The following is a 21066-nucleotide window of genomic DNA, read 5'->3' on the forward strand; positions in this document are numbered from 1 at the left end:
TCTGTTCCTGCACATAAAATGTGCAAGTGACTGGAACAGGAGGAACCTATTTGAGATTCTGGGCTTAGAACCACCCAGAGCTGATAATCAAATGGCCAGGCTGGCTTGGAGGGCAGAGAAAACTGCCAGGTAAAAGGAATTTCTGCTCTTTATGAGAAAGGAATTTTGTAAATCTCATTTGGAAAGCTTGACTTGAAAGTGGGAAAAAAAAATCCCAGAATGATTCAAAAGTAAGAACTCAATGCCATGGAATGCACAAATTTAAACAGGACATGTCCCTGGGTAGTCCTGTGACAGCTGCCAGCAAACTTTTTGATGCAGTGTTAGTTTTGAATTCCTATCCAAAGGAATAGCTGTATCCCACAACTATGACAGTAAATCTGTTATTTCAGGACTGTTACCTTCATCTTCTATTAACAGAATATATTGTAAAGTGGCTTAAAACCCGAGCCGTGGTGAAAGGCCTTGGATTCTCCAGGAGATAAAATGTGCCACGAGGCAGGGAGAGGTCGAGGCAGGGATCCCTTCTGCACCTGAGGCTTGCTGTGTGCTTGAGCACACATCCTGCCCTGTTTCCTTCCCCTTTTATCCCAAAAGCTTGGCATGAAGGTCGTTGTGAGCTGCTAGCAGCTGATGTTTGTGATGCTCTTTGAAGATGAAAAGGACTGTATAAATGCTAAGTGCAAATTCCTGTTCTTAGTCTCAATCAGTGACATCTACAGGATCTGTTTTGGCTCTGGTTCAGCTGGGCTGGGCTCAGTCTGCTGGAACCAACTGCAAACTTGAGCTGTTAGGGGTAATAAGTTAAAAATATTTGACAGGGTGTGACACCATTGCAGCAGTGATATAAATGTGCAGCCCATTGATTCAAATATATTCCTGTTGCCACTTCATAAATGTTGCTGCTGCTACACTAGGCGTGACTTTCACCACTGGAATTGCTTTCTTATCTGATGTGATTTGCACTTGAGCTTTATTTACATTAATTCATCTGCTCAGAATACAAAGGGGTAGAGAAAAGCTTTGTGCTTTGGGAAGTTGCCATTTTCATGTTGGTTCTTTACAGCCCCCACCAAGAAGCCTGATCATTTTCCTTAGGTTGAATTATAAAACCAGTTGTAAGTATTGGAAAGCACTTTTTGAGTTGCTCTTGTTGGCTACAGGTCTTGTCCAGCTCAGCTGTGGGTGGAACACACCCCAAGGGCATCCCAAGGGTATTCCATGGCTGTTCCACCTCTGGAACCGTTCCCATCCATGTCTGTGCAAAGCCAGCAAACACCACAACTGCCCTGAGCATTCTGCTCAGGTGTGCACTGCACAGAGACAGAAAGGAAAGGGGCTGGGAGCCAGCTAAAATAATGTGGTTCTGTGTTTGAACTCCTCTGAAATGTGCTGCCATCGCCCCGTTCCCAACTCATTTCCACACACAGATTTTTTATAACTGTGATTAGCTCCATTGCAATGTTTTGTATAGTCCAAATATTTATCAGAGTAATCAAAGATTATGATGCCATAAAAACAAAGAGAACTTTAGTGCTTATTGAACAGATGAAACGTCCCATTTCTAGTGGCAAGTTATGGGTTTAATTTTAGCAAAAGCCCTTACGTGGCTGACTTTGCTCCCAGTGTTTGTATTTTATGAGGCTCTTGTTCCTGGGAGGTAAATCCTTCAGTCAAATGAACTTTGTAACTCATGCCAAAGTATTTCTTTTTGTATTTGACATCTGGTGTGAGGATAGATAGCCCTGTGCAAGAGCTGCTCGTGGTGAAAGAGCCCTGCATGAATATCTTTCCTGTGGAAAACATCTTGGTATTATCATTTAAATGGTGCAATTATTAGCTATACTTAGAATATGTGCCTCCTCAGTAAATCATGAAAGAAGTCAGATGTGGCAGATTTCTGAAGTGTCTGAGCACACAAGTGAAGAGCCTGATTAAAACTGAAATGGATGCAAAACCCAGCAGTTCCTCCCATTCTGGAGACTTCCTACTGTGCTCACTATATTGAGGGATAATGGGATACAGACTGCACACTTGCCCAGAAGCCCCTGGGAAGGGAGACAGAGCTGGAACAAGAAAAAATTAGGAGTTCCTGGCAGCCAGAAATAGAAAATATGAGATGCCAAAATATATAAGCAGATTTGCACAACAAAACAATGAGGTGGGATTAAAAGATGATGAACACAAAGTTAATTGGAGCATCTTTGTATGTTTTGTGTTTAACCTAATTTTACTGAGGTCAAGCTGGAATGATGGAGAGAGGACAGGCAGAGGAGTTTCCAAAGTTACAACAGGTAATGGTGACAAATATTGGAAAGGATATTGTCACTTGTCATTAAAGCAGACTCTGTGTTTAAGATGAGACTCCATGTGGTGACATTTTGTCCTCTGTCAGCTTTTCCTTGCCATTACTGGAGACAAGAAAGCACCGAATGTTCAGACAAAATTCAGATTTTAGTAGTTCAGATTGAGGGGAAAAAACATGAAAAAACCATCCTGGGTTCCTGGTCAGGGAGGGAGCAGCAGCAATCAGTTCTTGGATGAAGAGAGTGAGTGAGGAAAGAGAAAATCTGTCTGAGCGTGTCTGGGGCTGCTCTGGGATTGTCCCTGAGTGCTGCAGTGATTCCAGGTGACACAGCCAACCCTGCTCTGCTCAGAACTCAGCCACAAAAGGGATCCTCACCACCAGAATCACAAACAGGCTCCTCAGCATCTACAGCATCCCACAAGGGTGAGAGAGGACAAAGCAAAACAAGCCAAAAACAAATTTGTGCATATTTGTGCACAAAATCTGCCCCAAGCCCTGTGGGATACTGAGAAAGAACCACCGTGGCTGGCAGAACTAAGCTTTAGATCTATTACAAATTATTGATAGTATTATTAGTATTTAAAGGGGTATTTGGATTCTGGGCTTTTGATTTTATAATAACTATTTCACTTAATTGCATAATCATAGAATGGTAATTGCATTTCATATCTTCTTTTATATTCTACCAACATAAAAGACCACGTTAGATTCAAATGTGTGGAATGAAGGGAATAAAAGGCACAATGGTTGTGTCACTAATATTGTACTTAAATTTCCTTGTTATAAAAAGACTGGGATTTGAACTTCATGTTGAAAAAACCCAATTTTTTGTCTTTTTTTACTATCGACCATGAATAAGAAGCTTTATTTTGTTCACCTGACCAATGGACTACAAAGCTGCAAGTTGACTTAAGCTGAAATAAGTGAAAACTTCCATTATTCTGAACAGAAAGTGAGGTGCCAGACAAGGGGGAAGTGCTGCCTTAAAGAAATTAAATAAGCTGGAGGTCTCTACATTGCAATTAATTTCTTAAAGTCAGGGTGAAAGGCCTCAGGTGTGTTTGAAAAACAGAGACTGGCACAGATATCTGTGTTGCAATTGCAAAAAAAAGCCTTAGAGATGCCCTTGAATTTAATTTCCTAGTAATTTCCACAAACTTTCCCTATTTAGTGTTGGCTGTCCCTCTCTATATTGGGGGTTTTTTTCTGATTTGAGGAATAAAGGTACGGGGCCAATAGAGAAAATACAGGTGACTTTTTTTATCCCTTGAAAATGATGTGTTTATTATTAAACAACTACAAAACAAAACAAAAAAATACCCAAAAAACACCCCAAAAAATGTAAAAAAAAATGAATTACATGAAGCTGGTGGGTTTGAATTTCCATGGATCAGGACAGGCAGAGTTAATCCTGCCGTGTTATCTCTCGCCCAGCTCATTTTTCAAAGCCACAGCAGCCCCTGTATCTCTTGTTTACCCCGTGTTATTTGTGCAGGAGCATCAAATGGCTGAAAAGTGAAACAGAGCATTCCTGAAAGGCACCAGAATGAGACAAATCAGAGCAGGCTCCAAATGGAACAGACCTTTCAGGTCACTGCTCTTTCCGTTCCCTCTGCAGATTTGTTACCTGCACATTCCCACTTTTCAGCCTTTATTTTGAATTTCTTGGCTGAGTTTTAAACTGTCAGGTTGTTTTTTTTTTTTCCTTCAGGACTCAACAATTGGGTTTTTTCCAGCAGAGTTTTTGGGTTTTCCCAAGAAAAAAAGGAAAAAGTTCATCCCTGTTCCATGCAGTTCCAGAGGAAGGGTTCCCAATAGGTGAATTTGCTAAAACCAACACTTCTTGTTTCTTTGTTTTGTTGGTTGGGTTTGGTTGTTCTCTTTTTATATTTTAGGTTGTTTTAGCACACTTCAATCTTCTACAGCAATTTTCTACTTTTCAGAGCAGTTTATTTTTAAATAATTTTTAAAAAATCAGTTTAATTAAAAAGATTAAGGAAGTCTGCAAGATATATTTTCCCATTTCTGAGAAATCGAATATCCCTATTTTGGCTAGAATTGCAGAAACTATTAAAATTGGAGAGTTTTGCTGTGAAAGGTGCTTTATTGAGGGGGTTATTTGGATTTTATTTATTTTTGCACTGCTCTAATTTGAGTTGCCTTCTCTTGCTAGACCACAACCATGTAGGTACCTAAAATATCACCTAAATTTTGCTCTCCAAGAAATCGGAGATTGCTGATATTTAGTGAGTTCCAGTGATGTAAATCTCACCTCCCAAACCAAACAACAGCAGCAATATCCACTATCACTCACTGCCTTTTTACAGATGCTTTGGTCCACATTAATATTATTGTTTTTGCAGCTAAATATCACTGAAATAGATGCTTTCTCAAGTGTCTGTATGAGAAAAACACCATTTTTATTTGGGTTGATTTCTAAGGAAAGGATGGTTTGAGGTTAAGAGACTGCTTCAATTTGAGCCAGCCTTGATTTGAATCTCAATTTTAACACAGAGCTGTGTCCATTCTTCTGATTTCACTGCAGGTTTTTTCCAGTCCTGCAACATATTGTGCAGTTTGGGAGCCCACCTAAAATTAATGGGGCTTGAAATGGCCCAGAAATCCATATGGACGTCCATAATTGGGGACAGGATGTTTGTACACCAGACAAGACAAATAGAAATGCCCCCAAATTACACATCAGCATATTGAAATGTGCTCAATAACACTGCATTTGATGGAGTCAATTAGGTGGGAAATGGCATTTTGCACACATTTGAAACCATCCAAACACGATGCGGGAGAGCAGAGGTGAGCAGAGGGGGCGGTTTGGGAGATGTGTGTTTGGAATGCAGAAGGGAGCAAACGCAGCTCCTTCCCCAGGAGCTGCAGTGTTATTGCTGATGGTCATTCTGGAGGATGAAAGGGACATTCAGAGAGATTGGTTTGATGGCCCATTTAGTGCTGGGAATTCAAGTGAACGCTTTTTATGTTTTCATTTTCTCAACAGTGCTCCACAGTAATTGTTGGGACATAATATTTTGTGTTTCTTCTCTGAACAACTTCTTAAAGCCGCATAAATATTGAATTTCAGATAGTTATGGTCAGGATTGCTCTGGAGTGGCCCATGATTAAAAACTGGCACTGAATACATGACCAGTTGAAGTATTTTTTCCTGCCATTAATGGTCACTGTACATTGTGAGATGTTTGTTTCTTTTCACTATGTCTATCCTTGGCTATTTTCCCTACAACAATTTTTCCTATTCCTTTTATATTTTTCCCTTTATAACATCCAGATAACTCAATGTAAACAGCTTTGTGTTCAGATTTGGGCAGGATATTAAAGATTAGGAGGGGATTTGTGGTGCCTGAAGGTTTGATGCTGCTGCCTTTGCTTCTGCAATACCCAGCGGATACTTACAAAGCCTTTTAAAGGGCCATTAATGTTTGGAGTGTTTTAGATGAGTTCTTAAAGCCTCACTTTATCAATATAATTAATTGGGATAGGTCATTAGTTGGTCCTTAGGTAAGTGCCACTTTAGGAGCAATTCTTCAAAAAATTTGAAATGAGCAGGTGTTGATACCAACAGTTTGGTTTTTCTAGTTTTGGATTTTCTAGTTTGTTTTTTTTCCTTTTCTGTGGCTTCTAATCATAATCCTTCACTCTGGTTTTTATTCTTACTCAACAAGGATTTCTTCAGATGATTAATTTAGGATTTCAAGCTGGGTTTAGTCTGTACCTACAGATCTGAATGTGTCTGGATTGTTCATGTTCTGCTTATTTAAAACTGCTGGTAACCTGTGCAGTGCTGCTGTGGGAGATGAGATCTGAGTGCCTGAGCAGCTTCCAGCCCTTTAAAAGGTTGGCTCCCTGCTACAGCTGATGCATTTCATTTTCAGCATCCCTATGGAAAAAAAAAAAAAAAAAAAAAAAACAGCAGACTTGTTCAGTGCTGCCATTTCCAAACTGTACTTATGCATTTCACTTGTTGAATATTTTCAACCATTCCATTCCATTTATCAGATTAGAGCATGGGGAAATATCCAGGCAGGCTGCAGGCAGCCTCCTCTGCAATTGTTTAGTTTTGACAGCAGTGAAAAATGAAGGAAGCATTTATTCCCTATTGCTCAAATGAAGGCAACACTGCTTTGACAAAGTATCCAACTGAAATTCACGTCAGTTTAAAAAAAAAATAATAATGGAGCACATCTTGGCTTTTCTGCCCCAAAACTCCCCCTCTCCCAGTGAGATTCTTCACCTCCCTGGAGAACAGGAATTGTATTAGAAAATGGTTTTTATTTGATAAACCCAGGGAAGCACATGGCTCTGAATTTCTAAGCAAGGAGAGTCGGAATTTTGCTTCGTCTGAGCAACGTTTCTTTCAGAAAATGTTTATTTTATTCACTTGTTAGGAACAGCTCATTACACAGGGAGTGTGTGTGAGTACCTGGCAGGAAAGAGGGGAGGCACAACCAAGGATTCAGCACTGCCCTTGCCAGGGTCAGAAGAAAGAGCACTTTGGTTTCCTCCAGCCCTGCTTGGGATCTGCCACTGCAGTCTCCTAATAAAAATATAATAAATTTTTATATATATATAGAGAGAGATAGATAGATAGATAGATACAGATATATAGATATATAGATATATATAGATAGATATAGATATAGATATATAGATATAGATATAGATATAGATATAGATATAGATATATATAGATATATAATATATTTTATATATATATATAAAAATATATATATAATTTATATATATTTATATATATTATATATAAATTATATATTTGATTTTTATATATAATATATAAAATATATTTTTATTATTTATAATAATGAATTATATATTTTATATATATAAAATATATTTATTTTATATATATATAATAAATATAGATTTCTTTCTTTTTATATATTTTATATTTTTATATTTATATATTTACATATTTATATATTTATATAATACATTGAATATTATATATTGATTATTGATAATTATATATTCTATATTATATTATATATTTATGTATTATATATTATATAACTATATTATAACTATATTATATAGTTATATATAACTATAATAAATATAATTATAAAAAATAGTTATATAATATTCTATATTATAAATTAGTTATCTAGAATTATATAAATAATTATATATAATAAAAATAAAATTGGTTATCTAATATTATATATATTATATAACTCTATTATATAATAATATCAATATATTTTTATATATTTATATATTTATATATATTAATATTAATTAATATGATAAAAATAAATGTATTATAATAAATTAGCAGAGTGAGAGCCACTAATGCTGGTGTCCCACGGGTGAAATGACCTCAGCAGGGGGAATGTGTCCCCAGTGCCAGCTGGGGATTTGGGGCTGGCACATTTCCCCTCCCTGCCACTCTGGGCTGATTTCAGAGCCCCTGGCAGAGTTTCAGCTCTGCAGTCAGACCCTGGCACTGATTTATCAGGGCCCACCAAAGCTCTGAGGGCAATTATGAGCCTCTCATTTCACACAATGCTTCTCCCGTCCTTAACAGGATAATTTCAAATAATTTCTCACTTAAATGAGAAACAAATTGTGTGTGATGGTATAAGCTGCAGATTTTCAGGATAAACTAATTTACTTTTGGAGTCTCTGTAAACTTTTCCCCAAGGTGTTGTGGCCAGTGAGATCAGCAGTTTGTTCTGGCTGATATTAAACCCAGATTTCTTAACTGCAGGAATGAAAACACAGGGAATCTGTCTGGGAATAGTCCTTCAAATTCAATGAGATTTTGGGGGAAATTTATAATAATTTATAGGCACACTATGAAACTCCTGCAGTTGAAACCTTCCTGTGACAGATCAACCAGTGATGCACATGAAAATAATTTATATTTTTCAAAGTTCTACATGGAGGCTAAACTAATAACTATGCCTCTAATTAATGACCTTTCCTAGATGGTAAATCCAGGAAAGAAGTACCTGGATGTTGATTAGCTGCCTAATCAGAAGCACAGAGCTGATCTCTTCCATCACTTTTGTTACCTCTTTAGCATTACTGAGGTTTCAATAAAGTCCATGATGTAATGTAGCCTTTTAATTATGCCAGATTAATGTAATATTTCTGATGAAAGGGTAATTGAAAGAAATGGAGCGTGCATGAGCTGAACTCCAAACTCCAGCTGTGTTAACTCTCTTCTTTTAATGGGAATTAAAGGATGAATGCATTTTGGGTAAAGCTCATTCCTGTACACAGGGTCAGCAAGAAACTTAAATGCCTTTAATTTTTATGAGGTTTTAACTGCAGTGTAGAAGCAGAGTCTGTGAAATAGAGGGTGATCTTGGGCTCATAAAGAGCACATCTTTCAAAGGCTTTTAATTACTCAGGTTAGACCTGTTTCTTTAAAATAAGCAGGGAACTGAGTCACTAATGTAATGTAAATAAGTTCAGAAAAAGCTCTGGCTGCAGCAGGGAAAGCTGGGGGGCACCAAAGCATTTTCTGAGGTCAGAAGTTCTGCAAACCCCACTGGTGGCTGGCTGGAGGGAAGGGCTCTGCTGGAATGTGAGCTCTTGGCAGCCTGGACCTCGGGGAATGAATTTACATCCCACCAGTTGCTTCCTCCCTGGAATGCAGATCATGAAATCTTTGTCTTAAATTCTGTGTATCTTTTTCTCCATTTTCTTCTGTTTTGTGGCATGAGGAGTAAACCTTGAGTTAGTCCAGTGTGACAGAGGCAGGGAGATGTCTCTGCAGTCATTGAAGATGCCAGCATTAGGAACTTGGGCTGAATTAGGTAAATTGCACCTTTTCAAAAGAAATCAACTTTTGAAACTCTAATTCAGAGCTTTCCTGTGGAGTTGGCCACCATCATCAACTCCAAGTACAGCCAGTAGACCTTGCTTGAGCAGAAAGAAGGGTTTTTTCCATCTAATTTTCCATGTCATGAGTCTCCCTACCCTGACCTGTGCACTTAGACCTGTATCCCCACAGTATAATTATTTTTAATAATGCTATTAGTACATTAGATCCAGACAAATTCCAACAATGTTTGTCAGTTTTCTTGACCAGCAGATCAAAATTTTCACTTCCAAACTTTCCTGATGCCAACAGCCACCAGCTGCTGGTGAGAAGGTTCTGTGCTTTCTTATCTGAGCCCATTGACAGAAATGCAATAATTCAGAAACGCGTGGCAGTAACCCTGTCTTTGTCACTGCTGTGGATCTTTAAGGTCTCTCCCAACCTAGTCATTCTGTGAATTCTGTGGATTCTGTGCTGTCTCACTGTTATCTCAGAAAGAACAAGGCTGAATGTGTCTCAAGTATCAAAGAGGTAGAACTGTGAGATAAAATTGGTGAAGATCACATTAGAGACTGAAATGAGAGAGGTTTCTGGAGAAATACATTCTCTACAGCTGTGCTTAGTGCTGCTGGATACCCAAAGGGAAAGGTGGAAGTGACAAAATAAGAATAAAAGTTCCCTTCCCACCCTTGTGGCTTGAGTGCTTTGGGCAGCAAATCACTCATTGTAGGTAATTTCTGTCAAATTACATCTAAAACAACACAGGGTGGGTAATAATCCCTGAGTGCTGAAGCCAGATATAGAGACAGAGCTGATAGAAAGAAAATAAAATAATTACTAGGCCTAATTATCATTAGTGTGCAGATCTAAACCTGCCAGGCACAGGCTTACCAGGGAATTAAGTTCTTAAAAGAAACAGTTCTCATTGATCAGCAAATGTGCTCCCTGCATGCATTATTTGCACATTTTATGCTCACAATATTCCTTAAATACTAATAAATTTTATGAGCTATTGCCAGCTGCAAACTATAAATTATCTGTGCTATAAAATACATAATAATGTATTTTATTTAATTAAAAAAAAAACTAAAAACCAATGCAACCCCATCAAAGTGAGTGGAAAAGTCACCAGGTGAGCTGGGGCTCAAATAAGAAGTAGATTCTAAAATTTGGCTCTGTGTGAACATTTCTGGAAGTTTCATTTGTTCCTTTTTTATGGGGACAATAAATAAAAAGAAAAGCCAACAAGAAAACTACAATTCCTACACAAGAAACAATAATGAACACTGGGAATCCAACTGGGAGAACAGAGAGATTTCAAATATGGACCAGAGGCTCAGGGATCCCCAGTGAGTTTGTAACAGAGCGGTTGTGTTGGTTTCAATGATTTCCTCACATTCAGGTTGAGTTTTCCAGGCAATACTTTGGTTTTCCTTGATTGGGAATAAACATTGAGTTTTCCAGGCAATCCTTTGGTTATCCCTGCTTGAGGATAAACATTGAGTTTTCCAGGCAATCCTTTGGTTATCCCTGCTTGAGGATAAACATTGAGTTTTCCAGGCAATACTTTGGTTATCCTTGATTGAGGATAAACATTGAATTTCCCAGTCAATACTTTGGTTATCTTTGATTCCTGTAGATTTTGTGTTAAGGGAGTTACTGGCCAGGATGTTTATCCAATTAACACCTTACATGACCTTATCAGACTCTTTGTAGAAACTAAATTTGTAACTGACACTTGTTATTAACCACAGAAAATAAAAGACTGATGCTCTCTAGGACAGAACAATTTGCAATCAATTTTGTGTGCAACAGAAAGAACAAAGATAAATTTGATCTTGCATATTCTTACTTACCAAAGGTTGTCTACTGGAACTTCACAGATCATAATTTTGAGTGTTGAATCTGATTTCCAGAAGCAAAAACTATTCCTTTAAATAATCCACCTGTGCAAAAGTTTCTACTTTTCTACTCAATAATTATTATTAAATAACAATTATTATACTTTGGGGGGGTATAGGTCTAAGTGCACAGTTCAGGGTAGGGAGACTCATGACATAGAAAATTGGATGGAAAAAACCCTTCTTTCTACTCAGTCACCATTCATGGCTGTGAAATTGGAATAATTCTTTTCACACAAGGCTTAGCTGAATTCTGAGTAGTCCTGGCACCCTCTGCCAATGCCAGGGATTTGTGGAAGTGCCAGCAGATGTTGGGACACAGCTTTTTGTGGAAGGGGCCCAGGTTTCTCTGAACACACCTCAGGGGTGTGAATGAGAGGAAAACCAGGGAATTCCTGCAGGGAAAATCCAGGAATGCCCAGGGGGAAAGAGGCAGGGAAGGAGCCACAGCCACAGAGGTTTTGTCCAAGTGGCAGAGCAGGAAAATGCTCTGTGGAGCACAGGGCTGGCAGGAGATGAGCACACAGCAGCTCAGTTTGTCAGGGGCTCAGGAAAGATGCTGCAAAGCTGCTAAGTGAGAGCCTGGTAGGGGATTTAGCTCTTTGAATGGCTACAAAAAGCCCTTTGGGACAGCCTGTGAGAGAGAATCCTCCAGATTGACATAACCTGAATATACAGAGCTAGAAAGGAGATTCCATGACAAAAAACCTCCTCTGGTTTGTTTGTGCTTTCAGGCTTGAACAAGAGGCAGGATGATGGGGTTGTCCTGAGCAATCAAAGAAGGGAGAGCTTTAGGGGGAAGGTTTAAGAGCTGAGTTGTAGCTGTGCAGAGCTGTCGGGAAAACATCCAAAAGTTATCAGAGCTAGAGGCTGACATCTTAGACTAAATGGAAAAGTGGGAAAAGAGAGTAAGAGCTCTGAACTGTCGGCAACAATGTCATTGCTGAGCAGGAAAGGAATGGTGGCACTGAGAAAGGGAAGAAACCAAAGTGAGGGGAAAAAGGTTTGCCAAAAAAATAAACTGGAGGAATGAGACCAAAGGAGAGGCTGGAGAAGTGATTAGAGAAATCATGGTTAAACTATAGGAGGAGATAGTCCCAGGAGCCAAGGGAGCATCATTTTCGGGCATGTGATTAAATGTATTAAAAGCAAGGAAGAATGGAGCTGAGAAGAAATTTCAGTGAAAGAAAATCTGGGCAGGGATTGCAGAGCTTTGAGGTGAAAGGAGGCAGGAATGGGCAGAGACATCTGGGATAACAGGGAGGGTCAAAAACTCCTTGTGAGAGACAAACTGGCCTTCAATAGATACAAAAATAGCAAAGGAGAAAGAGACATAATTAAAGCTGAACTAACTAGTTTTTGTACATCCCACAATGCGAACGAAAGGTTCACACACATTCATTATGCCTGTCAATATAATGTAAAATATACAAGCTTTTCTTCAGGTGTGCACATAAATCACAAACCCTGCCCCTTATTTACAGGCTGTGGGTGAAGCAGCTCAGCGGCTGCTGCACTTGGTGGGGAATTGATAAATTCTGTGCTGACAGGTTTCTCTGGTGAGGTCCCAGCCTGTGCATTGCACACAAACCCAGCGCCACAGCTGCTGCCCATTCATCATGGCCAAGTGCCTGTCCCGGGCAGGGAGACCCCCAAGGATCTCCCAAGGATTCAGAGCAGCTCCATCAATCCCAGAGCAGGGTCAGCTCCTTTGAGGCAGGATTAAGCAAATGCCCTTTAATGGCACTAAGCTTCATTGGGATCTGGAAATGCTATTTTTCAGGTTGTCTGCGAGAGCAGAGTCTCAAATTCTTTCTTTTCACCACCCAGGAGATCCGGTTGTTTATGAGAATTTAGTTCTAGCTGGCATCCCTAATCCAAATATATCCAGACTTTGGCAGTCACGACCATAAATCTCCTATATGTGAGTCTGGATCCTGATTTTGTGGCCAGACCTTTTCTTTCAGCAGCAGGATAGTAATCCACGTGCCAAGCAATTCCAGATTTTGTCCTATTTGGAAATCTCAGTTAAACTTCTCACTTCAGTGAGCCCCATCCACCAGCACCTCTGTGGATTTCTTACCCTTAATTTGCTTTATTTACCTTTGTTTAGCAGAACTGAGGCACTGCAGGGAAGGGGCAGGCAGTGTTGGCATCCAGGTGCCTGCATTGCTGCAGAATTCAATATTGACATCAGTTCAAAGGATAACAAGAAAGAAACAGATAAAACAAAACAGCCTTATCAATAATTAAATTAAATTTGATTTGCCCTAAAAGGCAAACAGATCATTAAAATTTTTAAAGGGCACAAACCAGCATCTAACATTGACCATTACATTTCTGTGGTGGTGACAAAACTACCAATATTGCAATATTGCAATCTTTGAAGTGCACAGATGCAATAAATATCAGACAAACATTTGTTGACTGAGTTTTGCTGTGTCTTTCCCTTGGTTTTATAGGCTGAGTGTGAGCTCCAGCTGATGTGAGATTTGCTCCTGAATTCTCCTTTCTGAATTTCTTTACTGCCTTGGTATTATCAGGGTGTCCATCTAAAACAGAATTCAAGTGCCACATTCACTTTATTTCATAGAAACCCCACATAAAAGCCTTATATTTATGTAGTAACATTAATATGATACGCCAGGCCTTTTATTCCCTTTTATTCACAAACTATAAAGCTCTATTAGAGTGTTATATTATTATATTTTTATATATACTATACTATACTATACTATACTATACTATAATATACCATAATATACCATAATATAATATAATATAATATAATATAATATAATATAATATAATATAATATAATATAATATAATATAATATAACATATAAAGTATAATATATAAAGTATAATAAAAATATAACAATATAATATATATAATCTTCATATTACATTTTATAACAGTATTATATAATAGTGTTATTATATTATTGCTATATTATTATATTGTTATAATAAATTATATATTATATTATTATATATTATAATATAATATATACATTATATTTTTCAAAAACAATATTGTTTGTTTGCTGTTTGCTTGTCAGGGTGTGCAGGGAGGGAGGGGCTGGCATTTCCTTGGGCACAAATGGAACTGATGGAGGTGCCCAAGGGGGGAATCAGCTCCTGGCTCAGGATTTATCCTCTCCCCACATTTTCCAGAACTGCACCACAAAGGTCTCTGACTGCCCCACATGACATTTTGGGCTTTCCTCTTGGAGATTTCTGCACTCACAATTAATTGTTTTCTGGGTCCAGATAATCGATATTTAACTATTGGCAATGTTCATGCACCCAGCCAGCAATTTGTCTGGGGGGAAATAAACACCAAACCCTTGAAGATGCTGTGATTCGCATGGCAATACTCACTCCCATCTCCTCCTTTAGGTCTGTAAGAATTCTGCCATTTGAAGCTGTCCTACCGAGTTGCCACGGCAACGAGAAGAAAAAAGGAAAGAAAACCCCATCAGCTCTGAAGATTGCAGTTTACAAGGACTGTTCTTCACTCCTCGGCCTCAGTTGCTCCAGTTTAGTTTGCAATCTCACTCAATCTGTCCAACTGTACTTTGGTGTTCGACAGCCTCCACCCCTCTGCCCTTTGGCCCTGGATTCCTCCTGCAGGACACAAGGTTTACTCAAAATTTACTCTGAATGTTAAAAGACCATGACATCCAAACCCCCACCTTGGGGTGAGCAGAAAAAAAGAGAAAAAAAAAAACAAAAACAACACCACAAAACCAGATTGACTCCATTTTTTTTCTATCTGTTGACTTGTTGCTATTCAACTGTTCAGAAAATATTTTGTCTGTGGGTTAGTATTTGTATATGTATGAGTGTATGTATATATATATATTTATATAGAGAGAAGAGTTATACCACAGGTTTAGCTTTTATAAAATGTTCATCTGGAGGGTGAGGGAAGGGAGGGAGCAGAAGAACAACGCCACAGGTGAATGGGAGCTGTGCCAGCGTGGCTAAACCTGCTGTGTGTGCTGCCCAGAGCAACAGAGAGCCCCTGGCCCTTGTCGTACCTCAGGGTCAGCAGAGGAGAAACGCAAATCCCAGGGCTTGTTCCTGCTCTGAGCTGCTCTCCCTGCCCCAGGGGAGCTGGGCCTGCAGGAGCAGCCAGGTGAGAGCAGCTCTGCCTGATCTGAGAGGCCAAAGGGCTGAAATGTTGGCTGGCGCAGGTGACAGAATGTTTTTATCAGCTCTGCAGGTGAGGAGCTGATCCAACAGCAACGCCCAGAGCTTGGCAGAGCACTGATCTGTGCCAGAAATACCCTCACAACCACACCAGTCCATCCTTTTGGAGATATATATATACATACATACACACGTACACACAGTCAAGAGTAACGAGAGCATTTCTTTGTGTGTGTAAACTTACCACACCTGTTTGCAGACAGGGGAAAAAAGGGTGTTTGTTCTCTATGAATATGGATCCTTTTTTTATTCTGTGAGCATGTAAGGTCAAGAAAAAACAAACAAAAAAAAAATCCTTCTAACTGTATGAAGATGATCATCTTGTTAATAAACTGTAAATGATCCATCAAAGCTCACACCAAATTTTTATAAAATTAACACAAAAAAGTATACTAGTGACAGACTGTGGCTTTTATTAGAGCTTGGCAGTAACTAGGGTAAGGTAAGTGTCTTAGAATATTTTAATAAACTTGCTTATTTAAAGTTTAAACAAGAAAGCTTCCTTATGCAATAGAACTTTGCAGCTGCACTCTTTAGTTAGCATTTTTACAGTAATTATGGCTCATACTCGATGGCATCCTTACTACAGTGAGGGTATGAGCATACCTTCCACACCACATCTATGGTTCAATAGTAAAGATTTTTGGAAGCATTAAAAATAAGTCCAGACATGCATTTAGTTTCCCATAATGCTACACTAGGTATTAAATGTGTGTTGGTGGTTAAAATTTGCTGTACAATAGCTTTTCTCCAAGTTCCTGTATTATACCAAATAAGAAACAGGTTTTATTTTTCTTCCTTCCTTTTTTTTTTTAATCAAAAGGAGTAATAACAACAGACAGAGGAAAAATGAGTTTGTGTTGTGAGCTTTCCTAACCTTGTAGATTTCTTGATAAGATATGAGCTGCCTTCAGAGCAGTTTTTCTCTTCCAGCTTAACTCTTGCAGTCCTGACCGAGTGAGATCTCTTGTGTCACCCAGGTGGCACTTGGGGGTCACTGGGAGCTGGCCAAGGCCCCCAGGAGTGGCTCTGGCAGCTCCAGGCATCCATCCCAGCAGGAATTGCCTGATCCCAACCCTTGTCATGGGCACACCCCTGGCCCTCTCTCCCTGCCCATGCCTTGTATGGATCCCTCACTGCTGCTTTGCCATCAACAATCACATCTTTTTTATTAAAAAAAAATATATATATATATATTATTTTCAAGCAAATTTTTTTCCCAAAAGGAACAATTTATCTACTGTATGGCACCTCTGGAATTCCAACGTGTATGTTCAATGAATGCACCCAAAGATATTCTGCACCCTGTGCTTTCAGCTACAGAACCTCTATCTTGAATAAAGGAAATTATATTACCCTGCCCCACAAATACTCTTTTCTACTTGCTTTTTTCCTCTCCCCACCCAGCCAAACCCACCTCTGGAAAGACCCCCCTTGACTTTGGTGTCATTTCTGTCAAATGCCAGGAAAATCTGCCCTTCCCTGCTTTACCCCCAGGCTCACAGAGCGTTTGGTGAACCTTCCCAAGGGCAGCCAAGAGAGGAGCAAAGAGAAAACTCTTCTGCCTGGAGCTCCACAGCAAGGGGAAGACTCTTCCTACACCCTGTGCCCAAGGAAAAGATCTTTCTTCTTGGATCCACTGCAGAATTTGATGTGCAGAGAGGTCAGAGCCTGGCTGGAGCTCTGACCTGAGCTGCATCCAAGCCTCCGTCCCCATTTTCCCTTTATTTCTGCTCCCACATTAAAGCCTCCCAGCCTCTCCCAAGTGTCCCAGCTCCATCCCAGCCATGCCAGGAGAAGATGAAGCTGCCATTTCATGTTTCTGCCCATTGAACACAGACTGTGGCACGTTCATGGTGTGACACAAGCGAGGAACCACAGCAGAAACTGAATTTTCCTACCTGGACAAAGGGTGTCACCTCTGGCTCAAAAACCAATGTCCGTTTCCTGCAACAAAGGAACAACTATGATTTATCCATTTTCCTACAATATCATGAAAAAGCAGAAGATTTACAAAATTGGTTGTATTATTTTCAAATAGTTGATTCTGTTTAACATTAATTCAGCTTAATTTATTGATTGAACGTTAATTCAAGTTTACTGTTTTATAACACACCCCTTATTCCTACCCAGCTGTTTTAGCCCCACCAACAGTTATTTCAGTCTGTGTTTTAGGTACATAAATTCTGTCTGGAGTTGGAAAGGCAGTGAACTTGTTGATTATCATTTTGTAACATGCACAAAACTTTTTATTTGTTAAAGTCATTTCACTTGGAAAGGCTCCGTGCTGTTGAAACAAAAATTGGGAATAACAATCAGTGAGAGGGGTTTATTAGCAAGGGAAAGGTCTCAGTTTTGGTGTGCTTGCTAACTGAACCCTGGTCTGTGCTCCTCGTGTGTGCTTTTGCCCTGTGCCTGTGTGCATTTATTAATGTTCATTTTGCTCAGAGTAAAAATAAGGAAAAAGAGCTGAATTTCCTGCTGGGTGTGGAGGAAGATGAGGTGAGGGTGGAACACTGGTGGCAGAGTCCCTGAGCCCTGCTCTCGTCGTGCTGGGAGTCAAACAGCAGCTCCATCACCAGGACTGGGTTCAGTTCATCATATTCAGGTGGAATTTCCCTCCCCACCTCTGGCTTTTTGCTGCTGGCTGTGAACAGTGGAGCTGCAATGTTTGTCACAGGATTGCTGAGTGCTCACACCTTATCAAGCCTGGGGTTTGCCACGTCCAGCCACCCACAGGTGCCCTTCCTGACCACCTGGAGGGGTCTACCAGAACAATTTGGTTTAACCTTTATTTCAAAGGGATGGGGTCAAATGATTCATTCTGTTCTCTTGCATAGTCATTTTTTAGATTACTATAATGCAAATCTCATTTATTAAATTATGGACTTACAAGCAGTTTGTAGGGCCCTATTTTAAATGCCTTATCACTACAAAAAGACATCTACTATACTGACAACTTTTGTCTTTCCTTTGCAAAGGCCTCTTGTCTGAAACACTGAGAAAGCTGCCAATTTTCCTCTCAAATGTTATTAATCCACTCAGAGCAGAATTCTGCACACAAATAATTTTAATAACTTACAAAGGCTAAGTTGCTTTTGGAATAGGTTTAAAAATGTCTTATTTAATTAAAAAAAAAATTATATTAAAGTCTCATTGGCTGGAGACCACCAAGTCTAAAACAAAACTCTGCTCCTGTCTTGCCTTTATTGCATCTCTAGAAACTCTGTTGTCTGAGATCCAACCCAATGCTAACACAAAGAAAAATAAAATAACAATTAATTCCTTGCAGTTAACCCTGTGCTCTTCAGCAGTCACACGCAGTGAACATCAGTAATTATCATTACAGATATTCCCTTCAGAGCAGACAGAGCTGAGTTTTACAGCACATGAGGCACTGGCTGCCCTTCCTGCCTCACCCCAGCACACTTTGGGTTGGTCCCAGTGGGATGGATGCATCCCCCACTCCCAGAGGAAGGTTTCTGGTTGCACAACTGCTATGTGTGTATATATGTAGATATATAGAGATATACACATATAAATATATATATATATTATATATGCAGGTGGACGGAGATGGATACAACACGGGGGATTTGGAATAAGCAGTTTAATTCATGAGATAAGGGACAGCATGGGCTGCATGTAGTGAACCAGTCTGATTTAAAGCAAATTAAAAGGGCAAAAAGCCCACACAGCAAACCCCAGGCTTATCTCAACTCTCCTGTTGTATTTCTGCCACCCTGGGCTGTCCCCTCGTACCACAATTCCATCAGCTGAAGACATGCATCATTGTTTTCTGCCTCATTTTCAGTTGTCTGTGGACCAGCAGGTCACAGGAGTGCAAAGGGAAGGGTTTAGAGCCAGAATTCCTCGTTCCTGAGCTTCCAGTGGGACAGTGGGGGACATTGCTGAGCTTCCTGTGGGACAGCTGGTTGGGAAACTTCCATCGAGCCTTGAGCACTGCACCCCCCTCTGCATCAGCAAGGGGCTGCACTCAGAGATTTGGGGTGAAATAAATGTAATCCAGAGCCAGGCTGGGTGCACACAGCCCTGCCTGAGGAATAAATCCGTGTCTGGGGGGGCTGAGATGGGGAACTGAGCACAATGAGTTGTGTTGTCACTGCCATTTCAGCCAGAACCCTCCTTAAAACCACACCTACCCCAGACAACCTCTGTCCCCTGAAGTTACCATCAAGATTACTTTTTTTAAATTTTTTTTACCATTTTTGTTAGTCCAAGCAAGGAGGAAAACATTTTGTTTGATTTTCAAGATGCTTAATTCAGCTGCTTTTCCAGTTAATCATTCCTTTGGGCCCTAGTTGCTGAATCGCTTGCTGTTTCTGAGGTGTAAATAAACATTTTGATTTATGATGTGGTTGCAAAGAAACTTGTAATTTATTTGTGAAATGCTCAAATAAAGGATGAATGGGCTTTTACCTTCTGTCTGGACCTAGACCTTGCCTCAGGAAGGGAGGGCCACAAAAGGACCTCCAGACTGGCAAAGGAATGGAACCACCTGTGCCAAACATCAGAAACCCCAGGATGTTCATAGGGAAGGAGGAAAATTGCAGCCTTTACATGGTTTGAGAATGAGAATCATGAGCTTGGAGAGGTAAATAGAATCACTGAGAATGGTTTGGGTTGGGAGGGACCTAAAAAATCATCTTTGAATGATCTAAAGATCAGGGAACACCTTCCACCAGAGCAGGGCCCCATCCAGCCTGGACCTGGACACCCCAGGGATGGTTTGAACACACAAGAAAAAGGTTTGTTCACACAAAAAGCAGAAATGAATGTTCAGGTAACAATAATTTGCTGTCTAAAGCCCCATTTCCATTAAAGAGGGTGCCTTGAGCCAAATCCAAACCAGCTGTCCCCAGGCTGGGCTGCAGCCAGGAGCTCTCGTGGATTTTTATGCATTTCCTTCTGCCTCACTTGGTCACCCACCACCACCAGTTCAGCTCAGAGAGAGCAGCCAGGCACAAGAGCTGCACAAACAACACAGGAAACTGAACAAACGCCTCCTTGCCAGGGAATTCTTGTTCCAGCGTGAAGCTAGAACCTGCTGCCTCGCTGAAATTCCTGCAGGTTGCACTTTAGATCTTCTAGGAAGTTATCTAAAGTGACAGAGCCACACAAAGGTGGAATATCTCTGAAAATAGCCTTTTAATACCTGTGAGAATAGAGGAAGCTGGGGAGGGAGGGCAGCAGTTGAAGCAAACATTTGAGTACAAACCCCAGCAGCTTTGTGCCACCGAGACCCACCCCCAGCTCCTGCCCATTGCTGGTGCTTTTCAGGCTTTGAGTCTAAAGGGGTTTTTTCATGTGGTCCATAATAAGTAGAGGATGAAAGAGCCCACGTGAAGCTTGTGGTGTAATTGAGCAAAAGGTCATCCATTACCTGAAAGCCACAGCAAACCTGTGTCACCTCCTTTGGTCCCAGCTGAGCTCGTTGTCCTAAAGCAAAGCTGGGAAACAGCACAAAGTTAAAGCATGAGCAACGTAGTGTTAACAGAGAGAGAAAATGCTGGATGGTTTTCAGCTGGGGGAGGTTTTGTGCTGCCCTTTGAACCCTCCCGTGTCTCATCTCACCGCTCCCATTCTGCACTGCTCGCTGCTGTTCGCTGGGAACTCTGCACAGCCCAGCCCAGCCATGGCTTTTCTCCAGCCACAGGAAACCAGAGCAGTCCCCCTGCCCTCAGTGCAGCCTCCTCACCTGCAGGAACAAAGCAAGGGTCACTGCTCCTGCTGCAAAGCTCTGGGGAGGCTCAACCTCCTCACCTCTGGCTGGACTGCACTCATCCTCCTGCTGACC

General features: G+C 40.3%; 1 protein-coding gene and 1 long non-coding RNA gene across 2 annotated transcripts in view; one reads left to right on the forward strand and one right to left on the reverse strand.

Moving 5' to 3' along the window:
• Nucleotides 1–19687, forward strand: part of CDH13 (cadherin 13) — a 443548-nt gene extending 423861 nt beyond the window's left edge. The window contains exon 14 of the mRNA XM_063168108.1: nucleotides 14433–19687. Coding sequence (XP_063024178.1) covers nucleotides 14433–14440 — 8 coding nt within the window. The 3' untranslated portion in view covers nucleotides 14441–19687. The remainder of the gene's footprint in view (nucleotides 1–14432) is intronic.
• LOC134424375 (uncharacterized) lies at nucleotides 6693–14555 on the reverse strand. The gene is made up of 3 exons (XR_010029401.1): nucleotides 14415–14555; nucleotides 13133–13201; nucleotides 6693–6872 (listed from the first exon to the last, which is right to left on the reverse strand). It is a non-coding gene; the product is annotated as an uncharacterized LOC134424375 (long non-coding RNA).
• Nucleotides 19688–21066: the final 1379 nt, after the last annotated feature.

The sequence above is a fragment of the Melospiza melodia genome, chromosome 13 (genome assembly GCF_035770615.1).
Source record: "Melospiza melodia melodia isolate bMelMel2 chromosome 13, bMelMel2.pri, whole genome shotgun sequence".
In the NCBI taxonomy this organism is placed as follows: Eukaryota; Metazoa; Chordata; class Aves; order Passeriformes; family Passerellidae; genus Melospiza; species Melospiza melodia.